This window comes from Mirounga leonina, unplaced genomic scaffold (genome assembly GCF_011800145.1).
Source record: "Mirounga leonina isolate KUSES-001 unplaced genomic scaffold, KU_Mleo_1.0 Mir_197, whole genome shotgun sequence".
In the NCBI taxonomy this organism is placed as follows: Eukaryota; Metazoa; Chordata; class Mammalia; order Carnivora; family Phocidae; genus Mirounga; species Mirounga leonina.
Window position 1 is genome coordinate 6,720,844 of NW_023270494.1, and position 12,770 is coordinate 6,733,613.

Here is a 12,770-nt window from a genome sequence, read left to right on the forward strand (position 1 = left end):
TCTTCTTCTTCTTCTTCTTCTTCTTCTTCTTCTTCTTCTTCTTCTTCCTCTTCTTCCTCTTCTTCTTCTTCTTCTTCTTTTCTTAACATATATTGCATTATTTGTTTCAGAGGTACAGATCTGAGATTCAACAGTCTTGCACAATTCACAGCGCTCACCATAGCACATACCCTCCCCAGGGTCTATCACCCAGCCACCTCATCCCTCCCACCCCACCCCCCACTCCAGCAACCCTCAGTTTGTTTCCTGCGATTAACAATTCCTCATATCAGTGAGGTCATATGATACATGTCTTTCTCTGATTGACTTATTTCACTCAGCATAATACCCTCCAGTTCCATCCACGTCGTTGCAAATGGCAAGATCTCATTCCTTTTGATGGCTGCATAATATTCCATTGTATATATATACCACATCTTCTTTATCCAGTCATCTGTCGATGGACATCTTGGCTCTTTCCACAGTTTGGCTATTGTGGACATTGCTCGAGGTGCCCGGATTCTTAATCCAAGCTTCCTGGGTTCAAATCCCACCTCAGCTCCTACCAGCTGAGGGACCAGGAGCAAATGGCTTGGCTTCCTCGTGGCCCTGTCCCCCGACACAGACAACGAGGGACAAGAGGCTCGATGCTACCTCCTTGTAGGGTTGTCCTGCGGTCATGAAAATTAACCCAAGCCTGTCATTCTTACCAGCCCAAGCTGTTTGAAGCATATTCCTTCGTGAAGTGGCTGGATTAGGCGGCTCCTAGCACAAGCTCAGGTGGGTGTCGAGGGGTGTTCTCTCCCATTTTATGGGTGGACACATGGAGGCTCAGGGCACTCCTGGGCTGGCCCCCTCTGTCCCTCCCACCCTCCTTCTTACTTGGTCCACATGATGGACGACTCCCGGCTGTCCTCGGACCAGATGCGGGTGGTCCAGTCACCGACGGTCAGGAAGTTCTTCGGGTAGAATGGATTTCTCTGCAGGGCATAGATGGGGCCATGGTGGCCTGGGAAGGTGCACACGATCTTCTCAGCTGACGTCTTGGCCTTACGGTTGCAAGAGATGACAATGCCCTGCTCGGTGCCCACCATGAACTTGGTTGGCTGTGGAGGGGGCGACACAGGAGTGGAAGGTGCCATGAAACATCAGCTCGGGGCTTCACTGTCATGGCGAGCAGCCTTCTGGGGCCAGGGCGGAGGGGTCCGACGGTGCTGGGAAGGCCTTTGGTTTAAGCCTCCGCTCAGGCTGTTCCCCAGTCCTTCCTAAGGAGCTGCCCCCGCCTGTCCTGGCTTCATCAGACCCCACCCGCCTCTAGAACCTGCTCAAGGGCCCCATCTTAATGAAGCACTCTTGACTCTTCTAGTCCCTGGAGAGACTCAGCAGCAGCCTCATGATGAACACCTCTTCATATAGCACAATTGTGTCTGCTAGACATTTAGCCATAAAGATCCTGAGTGTTTACAGATAAAGTGAATGACTGAAAGAATAAATAGTGTAAAGCATGAGTCTAGAAAGCCCCTCACCCAGCCTCCAGCCACTCTCCGCAAAACTGGGCCGTGCTGTACACCCCTGTTCATGGCAGCTTTGTTCACAGCAGCGAAGAGGTAAAAGCAACTCAAGCGTCCCAACCCCAGTGACGTTGGAGGGATGCACAAAATGTGCTCTGTACATACAGTGGAATATCATTTGGCTTTAGAAAGGAAAGAAATGGCTTTACAAAAGAAGCACAGGGGCGCCCGGGGGGCTCAGTCAGTTAAGTGTCCAACTCTTGATTTCGGCTCAGGTCATGATCTCAGGGTCGTGAGATCGAGTCCCGCATGGGGCTCCGTGCTCAGCGGGGAGTCTGCTTGAGATTCTCTCTCTCTCTCTCTCCCTTTGCTTCTTCTTCCACTCACGTGCACATGCGTGCACTCTCTCTCTCTCTCCCTCTCAAATAAATAAATAAAATCTTAAAAAAAAAAAAAGAAAGAAAAGAAACAACTGGACTCCAGGTTGGGGGTCAAAGAAAAGTGAAGAGACACAGCTTGAAAGGCCCAGAAGAGTGGGTGAGTGACGAAGTAAACCGCAGGGCTCCTGCAAGCTAGTAACGGGCAGAAATACCCAGATCCGGAGGGCCCGCCATGCCTCCAGCCTCCTCCAGCCTCAGACTTCTTGGTGGGGTTGGCCTGGCGAGCCTGGGCCTGGAGTCGGAGGCCTGGGTGTGAGCCCCGGTCGCCCCGTGTTCTAGAGAGCACGACTTACCACACTAAGGTTCATCTGTTTAGCTGGAAAGTAGGGATAATAACATCACCTCACAAGATGGTCGTGTGTGATTACGCAAGCTCATCACGCAAGACAAGTTACTAGTGTCCAGCACAGCCTGCGCTCGGTCACGGGTGTGGGAGAGCCGGGGACTAGTGGCGGCACGGTGACCACATCCAGCACCTGCCCTAGTCGTCCCTGATTTCAGGACAGAATGCTTCTCTGCGTCCTCTCCACCCTGACTACCACGCCCAGGGGTGAGGGCCAGTTCGATTGTCTCCCAGCACAGGGGTGAGGCCAGGGCACCTCCACCTCCCAAGGGCCCAGGAATGATGTCACATGACCTGAAAGCAAACAAGGGATAATTCCCCAGGGAGGGGTGGGGGGTGGGGGGGGAGAGGAGTCAGGCCTGGGCTTCAGCCAGACATAAACCAGGAACCAGCCCAAGGCAAGAGTCATCTGGGAAAGTTGTTTTCTTGCTTTGGAGGGAGGGTGTCTTCATTTGCTGTTTCTAGAAGCTTCCGTCCTCTGGCACATTCACATTACTGCTCAGCTTCGATATTTCTTTACTGTTCCTTCCCCTCGCTAAATGCTCTAACTGTGCCTGTGCTCTGGGTTTTCCAAGGAGCCTCCTCTGACCTCATTTTCTTCTCCAACATCTCTTCCTGCCCTTCAGAAAGCGAAGCGACCCACACGAGGCAGGGACAGAGCCTGGCCTCTCCATGTTGGTCCTGCGCAGGGCTCTTCCCACAGAATGGGGCCTTTCCGGAATCCTGTCCTCTGCAAAAGCTTGCCTTCTGCTCAGCGCAGCCACTAGCCAAGCGGGGACTGTGGGAAGGAGATGGTGCGGCTTCTTTCTGCAAGCAGCTCTGCTGCCCCCTGCTGGAGAGTCCTTGGAAACACCACACACGTCCAGGAGGACCGCAGTGGGGCTGGCCCTCCACCAGGAGCTGCCTGGTGCACTTTGTCGTCCTGGCCTGCCCTGCCCTCGGCTCTGGCTGCCCCAGCGATGGAAAGCTGGCAAAGGGAGAGCTGGGGACACTCACCAAAGTAGACTCGAACTCCAGGGAGATGGCCCCCAAGGCGCTCTCCAACTGCTCCTTTCTGGTAATGTCCAGGATCACCACCTCGGTGGGTTCGCTCATCTTTCGGATATCCCACCACATGACCTGATGGTAGGACGGGGCAACTGTGAGGCTGGAGGTCCTTCGATTCTCCTGGCTTTTGCCTTCCTTACCCCCACCACCCTCCTGGGGCCAATCACTGGAGCCAAAGGGGTGGGTGTTAGAGGTGCCCAGTGACCTGCACGACAAACACACTTTGGAGAACCACTGCTCTGGCCCACGGTCTCAAACCTGGCTGATCACTAGGGTTATGGGCAAGCTTCATAAAATCCAGATGCTGGGGCCTCGCTCCAGGCCTACTGCATCAAAATCGCCAAATGTGGGCTCTGGAATCTGAACTCTTAAAGCCTCCCCACAATATGGCAATTTATAGCAATGTTGTATATGCCCCATATGCTTTGATCCAGAAATCCCACCGTATGGTATAGATGTGCCTTCACACGTGTGCAAAAACCCATATACAAATACACTGCTTGCAACATTATTCTTAGAATGACAACCTATTGAGATCCATTTAAATAAATTATGGCTTACCCAATGCAGTTCTTTTTATTTTTTTTTTTTTAAGTAGGCTCCATGCCCAGTGTGGAGCCCCACGCAGGGCTCAAACTCATGACCCTGAGATCAAGACCTGAACTGAGATCAAGAGTCGGACGCTTAAGTGACTGAGCCACCCAGGCGCCCCCCTAATGCAGTTCTTGACAGGCACCGGGCAGTGTTTTATGAAATATGAAACCATCTTCAAGATATACTAAATGAAAATATCAAGTGCAGATATTTACCTAGGTGTAAGGTGTGCAGAAAGGGAGTGAAAAAGACGGATGTATTTGCTCCTGTATACGGAGACTATCCCTGAAGGCAGCCGTAAGAAGCTAATGCAGGTGGGCGCCTATGGGGAGGGGGGCTGGGAGGCTTGTGGGCAGATGTGGGAGGAAGGTGTTTCCCTGTCTGCCTTTGTCTACCTTTTGGATTTTGTTCCATGTGCACGTATTACCTACTCCTCAATTTTAAAATAAAATGCAAAAAGGAAACGTTCTCCCGGGGATTCTAAAGGGGAACCAGGGAAGTGTCACTGTTCCCCACAACCCTGCCCTCCACAGTGGCTGGCCGGTACCTGCCCGTCTGTGGATGCCGAGAAGCACTCAGTGCCCGTCTTCGATTGCAGCCAGATGGAACCATACACAGGGTCTCGATGGCTGAACTCAATGGTGGACAGCTCCGCCACCAGGCTGCCCTTGCGGGTGTCCCAACAGGCTAGCGGGGGGGAAAATAAGGGAAAGATGAATGGAAGTCCAGGCTCCCTTCCCTGGTGCAGGGAGCAGGCGACGGAGGGATGCTGCTTCTCTTGGTTTGGCAGGTGTGTGGTTTTTGAGAATCAGGGCTCGTTCCCAAACTGCCTGAGTTTCCTACCGACCCCTGAAGTTCCCACACAATCTCTGTGGGAAGACTCCCAGAGTGCAAGCTTCACTCATTTCTGTTGAGCCCCTACCATGTGTTGAGCACTACACTAGACCCTCGGGAAGCCTCTGGGAATAAGAGCGTCCTTGTCCCTGAGAGGCAGGAAGGGGGACGGGCAAGCAGAGCTCGTGCTGGGATTGCTCTGGTGAGGGACACGTGGGGGTGGTCAGGGCAAGCTTCCTGGAAGGAGTGAGAAGGAGCGCGGACTGAAGATGAGCCTAGGATGGGGGTGGTGGGCCAGCCAGAGAGAAAAGAGTGTCTCCACCCCAGAGAAAGGCTCCTGAAAGCAAGAACACTGAGGCAAATCTCTCCTGCTACATAAACTCCTTCCCTTTTATCCTCTGCACCTTGGCTGTCCCCGCTGGGAGATGGGAATGCAGCTCACAGACCCCTTACGCACACTCGTTACTGGGGCTTCAGCTCTGCTGCTTTACCAAGAAAGCCCCAAAACTTCTCTAGTTCCTGTCTTGACGGATTTCGTTCTCGCTTTGCCACGAGTGTGCAGCAAGGACCCGCTCTCTCACACAGAGCTATTTCCAGGAAAGCAACAAAAAACATGATCCATGTTTTGATTTCAGGAATCGAAGTCCAAAGCATTTGCCCCTGGGCTGGCCTGGCCCAGATACGGGCTTTCTTAGCTAAGCTTGCTCTGCCTGGGCAGAGCAGCGCTCGGGAGGGGGGCTCCCCCAGCAGCCGAGCCCCAGAGCTGCTCTCATCTAGCGTGAAAAGCCCTGAAAGGGGTTATGAATAATGAGCAAGGCAAGACTCCTGAATAAATCATGCACAGTGGCTCCGCTCATCTTCTAGAGCCCTGGCACCAGGTAATTTGGCAGGAGACTTGTGGGAACCCGTGTCTGTTCCCGGGGAGGAGGTGGCAGGTCTGAGAAAGAGGGTCAGAGGCCTCAGAAGAGTGTCTAAGAAGTTTCCCTGCCAGCCGGCTCCTACTCTGGGAGGAAGAAGGGGAAGGAAGAGAACATGTGAAGGTAGGAGGGTAGGGGGCCCTTTTCAAGCCCAAGGTCAAGTCAGGCCTGGGGTGCAGCCACGGAGGCTGAGTGTCTGCTGCCTGGGGGCCAGAGGTGGAGGGCGGGCAGGCGAGCAGGGCCCACGTGGGCAGCTTCCTTCCAGGCGCTCCAGGGATCCAAAAACCAGTTTTCTAGGTGTTCCATCAGCAAAATCAGCAGACTAAGGACCTCAAAATCTCCTCCATAAAAGCAATGAGAAAACCAGCAACAATCGTCAGTCAACTTTTTCAGAACAAATTAGCCAAAATCTTGCCATCATCCAGAAAGTGTTTAGGAGAAAGCTGAATGTTAGTAAGGACAGTGAGTTTTGTGGCTTTTTTAACTTGCCTTAGTTAAGACCCCACACTCTCCAAGTCCCACGGCAGCCTCAAAAAAAAAAAAAAAAACAAAAACCATTTTATCTTCCTGGTGAAAACCTGCAGCCTGGCAGCCACAGGAAGGGTAATGTGGCCTGACTTGGAGCTTGCTGAGTGAAAAAAAAAAGTCTTATTATGGAGGCAACTCTTGAAAATGATGATAATTATAGGCAACTGATTAACTGTGCGGCTTCCTGAAGTGGTGGGTAACAGGTGGGCAAATAGCAAACTAACCACAAAGCTTAAAAGGCAAACCTGGAGAACAAGATGTCCATCAGGGCTTTGAAAAGCTCCGACATATTCCACCTGCCTGGGTGGGGCTGTGTGCGTGCCCAGAGCCGAGCACATGCTCAGGAAAGAATAGAGGAGGTCCTAAGCCCCTGCCTCTGGCTGACCCCAAGGCTCTGCGCAGAGGCTCAGGTGGGGCTGACAGCTGCCTGGCTGAGTGTTGCAGGCATGCTCAAACAGGCACCCATGGGTTCTCAGCAAAGACTGGTTGGCTGCAGGTGCTTAAGGAAATCCCTGTCCAGCCACTAAGCGAACCAAGCAGAGACTGTGGCGGCCACACACGATAGGGTACAGACTTCACAGAATTGGTTCAGGAAATTCACTGAAGAAATGAACCACTCCAACAAATAGCAACAAAAACAAACCCTGTGCAAGTATAAGCATCTGATTTCCAAAGCTGTCACTTTATATTATGTAAAGAGAGCAATTTCCAACAAAAAAAAAGTTACAGGATACACAAAGAAATGAGAAAATACGGCCTATACACAGGCTAAAAGGCAATAAACAGAGACTGACCCCAAGGAAGCCCAGCTGTTGGACTTACTGGACAAAGACTTTACGTCACTGATTTTAAAGATGTTCAAAGAACTACAGGAAACCGTATCTAAAGAAGTAAAGTATGAGAGTGATACCTTGTTAAATAAAAAATATCAATAAGGAGACAGGAATTATTATTATTATTATTATCAGAGAGAGAGAGCATGAGCAGGGGAGGGGCAGAGGGAGAGAGAGAATCCAAGAAGACTCCATGCTCAGCATGGAGCCTAATGTGGGGCTCAATCCCACGACCCTGAGATCATGACCTGAGCTGAAATCAAGAGGTGGACACTTCACTGACTGAGCCACCCAGGCGCCCCAAGAGACAGGAATTATTTTTAAAAGGAAGAACAAAATAGAAATTCTGGAGTTGAAAAATATGTTCACTGAAATGAAAATTCAGTGCAGGGCAACGTACTTGAGCAGGCAGAAGACCCCCTGAGCTGGAGGTAGGTCATCGAGATGATCTGTCTGAGAAACAGAAAGAGAGGGGAATGGAACTACCAAAACTGATTCAAGAAGACATAGAAAGTATGAAGCAATCTAGAACAAATAAAGAGGTTGCATTAGAGGGGCACTTGGGTGGCTCAGTCGACTTAGCCTCCGACTCTTGATTTCGGCTCAGGTCATGATCTCAGGGTCGTGAGATCAAGCCCTGGGTTGGCCCTGTGCTCGGTGCAGAGTCTCCTTGAGGTTCTCTCTCTCCCTCTCCCTCTGCCCCTGTTCCAGCTTGTGCTCTCTAAATAAATAAATTTTTTTAAAAAAGGGGTTGCATTAGCAATTTTTAACTTCCAATAGGGAAGGACCAGATGGCCTCCCTGGTGAATTCTACTGAACATTTAAAGAATTAGTACCAAATGCTCCCGATCATCAAAGGAGGAGGGAACACGTCCCCACTCATTGTGCATGGCAGGAATTGCTCACATCCATCTCTGTACAGGAGTCTCCACCTGCCTCTCCGGAGACAGAGCTCCTCACGGGTCTCATTATCCCTTTGCCCCCAGGTACTCTATCCCAGCTGGAGGCAGGTGGGCAGTAAATGCTCCTTGACTTTATACTTGACCTGTAATTTTCTTAAAACTTTTTATTCTGAACTGGTTTCAGACTGACTTGAACTATTACAACTGGAGATGCAGCTGAGCTATCAGCAAAATCCGACTTGCCCGGATGTCTGGAGTTCATCCGCTGTGGGAAGTCCCCACCTCCCTTTGTGCCCCGCGGGAGGCCCGGGCAGGCATGTGGGCCTGGTGGACAGCGGCGGGGGCTGGGCAGGCTCCCGCTGAAGCCCCGGGCCCCTGCTTACCAAGCTGCCCATTGTAGCAGCCTCCCAGAAGCACGTGGGAATCTTTGGGGTTGTACTCCAAGGTGACAAGAGAAGAAGATGGCTTCAGGACAATTTCAGGCCTGTTGGGGTTTTCTATAAAACAAAGAAACAAAAAAATGGTCCCACTGGGTCTAGAAAGCAAAGGACAGGGTCAAACAGTTTAACCCTTCTAGAGGTAGGCGGTGGGAAGTGGCGGGGGTTGGGGGTCGGGGGAAGCCTGGAAGCCCCTCCTGTCTTTCTCCAGGCTGCAACCTCTAGGCCTTGGTGACCAGAATCTGTCACTCTTTACCCTAGGGGCTCTTCTAGTGGTTTTATTTCTGGTAATCAGGAATGTGTGTGTGTGTGTGTGTGTGTGTCCATTTTTCGGGTTTGGTAGGAAACCAGGTTAGACCACAAGGTTTTTACATAAAGCCAACTCTCCCTGACTTCCCCAAGTCAGTTTCTTTGTCTGTATAGGGGGGCTAATGATGGAGTCCACCCCCCAGGGTTGCTGTAAGCATTTGTTGGGCTGCTCAAGAGCATCATGTGCTCAGTTCTGAGCTTGGCACATACACCTACTCGTAATGGCTAATGTTTATTTTCACACTGGTGACAGTGAAGGGACATCTGACAGCATGCAGCCCCATCGCCGGCTCCCTGCCAGGCTCTCGCTCTTAGAGTGAGTGCTTCTGTCAACAAGGGTGTGTACTCCCAAGTGGACACACTGCCCCTCCGGGCCATGGGTGAAGGACAAATGCCAGGAAAGTTGGGACAGCGGTGAGTCTGTCTGAACTGGGATTTGGTGGGGTCTGGTCTTGAATGCCCTGATCAAGGATCTGGAAATGAAGGGAATTTCCTGCTTCTGATATGGTTCCCATTTGACTGTGCTTGAACCCAGACAGGGAAGGGATGAGCGGCTTCCTGGGGTCCTTGGTCCCTCCCTATGAGCAACCAGCCCTGTGAGAATCCCTCCCCCGCCTGTGGCTTCTACCTTCCACTCCTGTGCTCTGCAAGACTCTCCCCTGCCCCCTCAGCTTTCCCGGCCACCTGGACCGCTCTGCTCCTCACCCAGGTCCCAGATGTACGATTCGTGGCTCATGCCCTCAGGCGCCCGTTGAAAATTCAGGCAAGAATATGCCACCGCCAACTTTCTGTTGCCATCAGGGTGCCAGGAGAGGTGTGTGGCTGACCGCTTGATCTCCTGGGGATCCCTTCACCGGAGAGCAAGAGGGCAGAAGACTGGAATGGAGTGGAAGTCTCCCCACACCTCTTCACCCCTTATTTACTCAATTATTTCTTTATGAAAACTTTCTTTTCTTTCTTTTTAGAGAGAGAAAGAGAGAGCAGGGGACGGGGGAGAGGGAGAGAGAGAGAATCCTAAGCAGGCTCCATGCTCAGTGCAGAGCCTGACACGGGGCTTGATCTCGCAACCCTGAGATCACGACCTGAGCTGAAACCAAGAGCCGGATGCTCAATCAGCTGAGCCACCCAGACACCCCACAGAGAAATTTATTTTAAGAACAAAGTTTAGAGGACTCCCTTAGTCAAAAATCCACTCTAGCCAGCCATAAACAGAAGGCAATGATAAACACTAAACCCATGGAAATAAAAAATATTAAATTCCAGTCCGATATTTTCATTTGCTGAAAGTTTTGAGCCTGAGGCCTGATTTCCCATTGCTATTGAAATTAAAGGGAAAGGCTATTGAAATTAAAGGGAAAGTGGAGAATTCCAGAAATCCTGCTCCTTGGCATTTGCCCAAAAGAATTGCAAACTCTTGTCCGCACAACATATTGCACATGAATGTTCCCAGCAGCTTTGTTCATAATCGCCCAGACTTGGAACCAACCGAGACATCCTTCAGCAGGTGAATGGATAAATAAGCTGGGGTCCATCCAGACATGGGAATATGATTCAGCATTAAAAAGAAATGAGCTATCGAGCCACGGAAAGACAGGGTGGAAACGCAACGCACATCATTAAGTGAAGGAAACCGGTCTGTAAAAGGCCACATACTGTATGATTCCAACTATGTGACATTCTGGAAAAGGCAAAAGCATGGGGACAGTAAAGAGATCAAGCGTTGGCCGAGGGTCTGGGGGTAGGGAGGGATGAAAAGGTGGAGCACGGGACTTTGAGGGCAGTGAAACTATTCTATATGATACATTTGTCAAAACCCACGGAGTGTACAACACACGGAGTGAGCCCCAGTGTAAACTGTGGATTTGGGAGTGCCACAGGCTGACCGTTGTGTCCCCCAGATTCATATGTTGAAATCTCATCTCCAATGTGATGGTATTAGGGGGTGGCTGTGGGAGGTGATTCGGTCCTGAGCCATTCAGAATGGGATTAGCGCCTGATAGAGGGCTCCAGAGAGCTCCCTCACCCCTTCGGCTTTGTGAGTTCACAGTGAGAAAATGGACGCCTGTGAGCCAGAAAGTGGGTCTTCACTGGACGCAAAACCCAACCACCCTGAGCCGGGACTTCTGGCCTCCAGAATTGTGAGGAAGAAACTTCTGTTGTCTATAAGCCTCCCAGGTTATGGTGCAATATCAGAACGCTGGCTCACAACGGTATGACAAAGGCCCCACCCGGGCCGGGGTGTTGATGGTGGGGAGGCTGTGGGGGTGTGGGGTAGAGGGGGCGTGTGGGAACTCTCTGTACTTTCTAATCAGTTTCGCTGTGGGCCTCAAACTGCTCTGAAAAATAAACTCTTTTTTTTTTTTTTTTTTGAGACAGAGAGAACGAGAGAGAGAGAGAGAGAGAGCACATGAGAGGGGGGAGGGTCAGAGGGAGAAGCAGGTTCCTTGCTGAGCAGGGAGCCCGATGCGGGACTCGATCCAGGGACTCCAGGATCATGACCTGAGCCGAAGGCAGTCGCTTAACCAAATGAACCACCCAGGCGCCCCTGAAAAATAAACTCTTAATTAAAAAAAAAAAGAAAAAAAGAGAGGAAGGGGAATGAGCAAGAAGTAGAAAAGGCCCAAACTGAGACTTTGTCCTTGAAGTAATCAGAAGGAATGCAGGAAAGTGGGAAGCCACGTACCTTTCTCACCCCCTGATTCTTCCACTTCACTCCTCCCCTGGGAGCACTGTTAGAGTGAGAAGAGTGCAGGCTGGGATCCAGAAGACCAGAGTCCCATCCTTGATTGGGTCGCCCACCCACTGTGTGTCCTGAGCACCATCCCCTCCCTGGGGTCAGTCCCCTCATCTGTCAAACGTAGAGGTTGGACAGGATGATGTCCAAACCATCATCCTGCTAAGGTATCCCTACGGAAGATCAGACCTCAGCAGGGAGGGCAGCCCCCCCACCCCGCCCTGGCCCCTTCTCCTCGAAGCCCTTGGTCCTGCTCTGCACACCGCGACTCAGCCCTGGATCACAAAAGGGTCCTTCCTGGTTGTGCTGGGACGAGGTCAAGTACTTCCCAGGACCCTCAGTGGGTCATGGTAGCCCAATGAATCCCCCAGGGTTGGCATTTGAGGCTAACCACTTCCAAAATCATAGGTACACATATATATTATTTTTAAACAAAAAAATAGTGCTACCCTACATACTGTTCTGCACCTTGTTTGTTGTGGTTTGGTTTCACAAAGTAAATCTTGTCCCAGAAGGGGCTGTCTCCTCCTTCATTCTGACAGCTGTGTGGTATTCCACTGTGTGGGCCTACCAGAATTGCTAGAAGCAGTCCCCTACGGATGGATTCATCTTGCTTCCGGTCTTTGGCTAGCCCATGCCCTGCTGCAGTGAATGTCCACACACACAGTGATTCCACACACACATGTATCTATGGGAGAAAGTCCTGTTGTCAAACTCTGTCCTTGGAGGTTATTACCAGGTACACTCCCGTGAGTGTGGATGGGGGTCCTGTTTGCCCACAGTGCTGCTGGGTCACGGATGTCCCGTACTTTGTACTCATTCTGCCCTGCATGAATCGACCTGGCTTGCACACAGCTTCGCAAATTCCCTTAGTCTTTCCCTTGAGTCTGTCCTCCTCTTCCATCAACCAGACCACCCCCAAGGTAAGGACCAGTTGGCTGCTGGGTGTTCTATTGCTCTGCTCCTTACCAAGTTTGTAGCACAGAGGACTTTGTACCCAGGGCATGGGGTGATCAGCAAGGAGTGACCTTTGGAAGCACCCACCCAGAGGGGTGACAGAGATCAGCCAGACACCTGCCTAGCTAGAGAGGTACCTGAAAACATTGATGGTTTTAGCTGAAGGGGCCTCCTCTGTCACCTCCACCGCATCCTCGTCATCAAAATACTCCTGGTAGATGTCTATGGCATTATTCTGCTTGATGCAGTGCTCCATGATCTGAGGGGGACACATCGGGAGTTCTTAGCCTGACCAGGACTGAGATGGACCAGGACTGGCAGGGACAAGACATATCCAGTGGTCTCTCTCATCCTTCCAGCCCATGCATTCTCCATGGGGGCACCTTCACCTCCAAGGGGGTGAAA

General features: G+C 51.3%; 1 protein-coding gene across 3 annotated transcripts in view; it reads right to left on the reverse strand.

Moving 5' to 3' along the window:
* The window catches only part of DNAI2 (dynein axonemal intermediate chain 2), a 36,224-nt gene that overhangs the window by 9,817 nt on the left and 13,637 nt on the right, over positions 1-12,770 (reverse strand). For all 3 annotated transcript variants that reach the window (XM_035026119.1, XM_035026118.1, XM_035026120.1), the window contains 6 exons: positions 12,503-12,624; positions 9,380-9,522; positions 8,312-8,425; positions 4,462-4,601; positions 3,270-3,392; positions 862-1,085 (listed from right to left, as the gene is read on the reverse strand). In XM_035026119.1, coding sequence (XP_034882010.1) covers positions 862-1,085; positions 3,270-3,392; positions 4,462-4,601; positions 8,312-8,425; positions 9,380-9,522; positions 12,503-12,624 — 866 coding nt within the window. The remainder of the gene's footprint in view (positions 1-861; positions 1,086-3,269; positions 3,393-4,461; positions 4,602-8,311; positions 8,426-9,379; positions 9,523-12,502; positions 12,625-12,770) is intronic.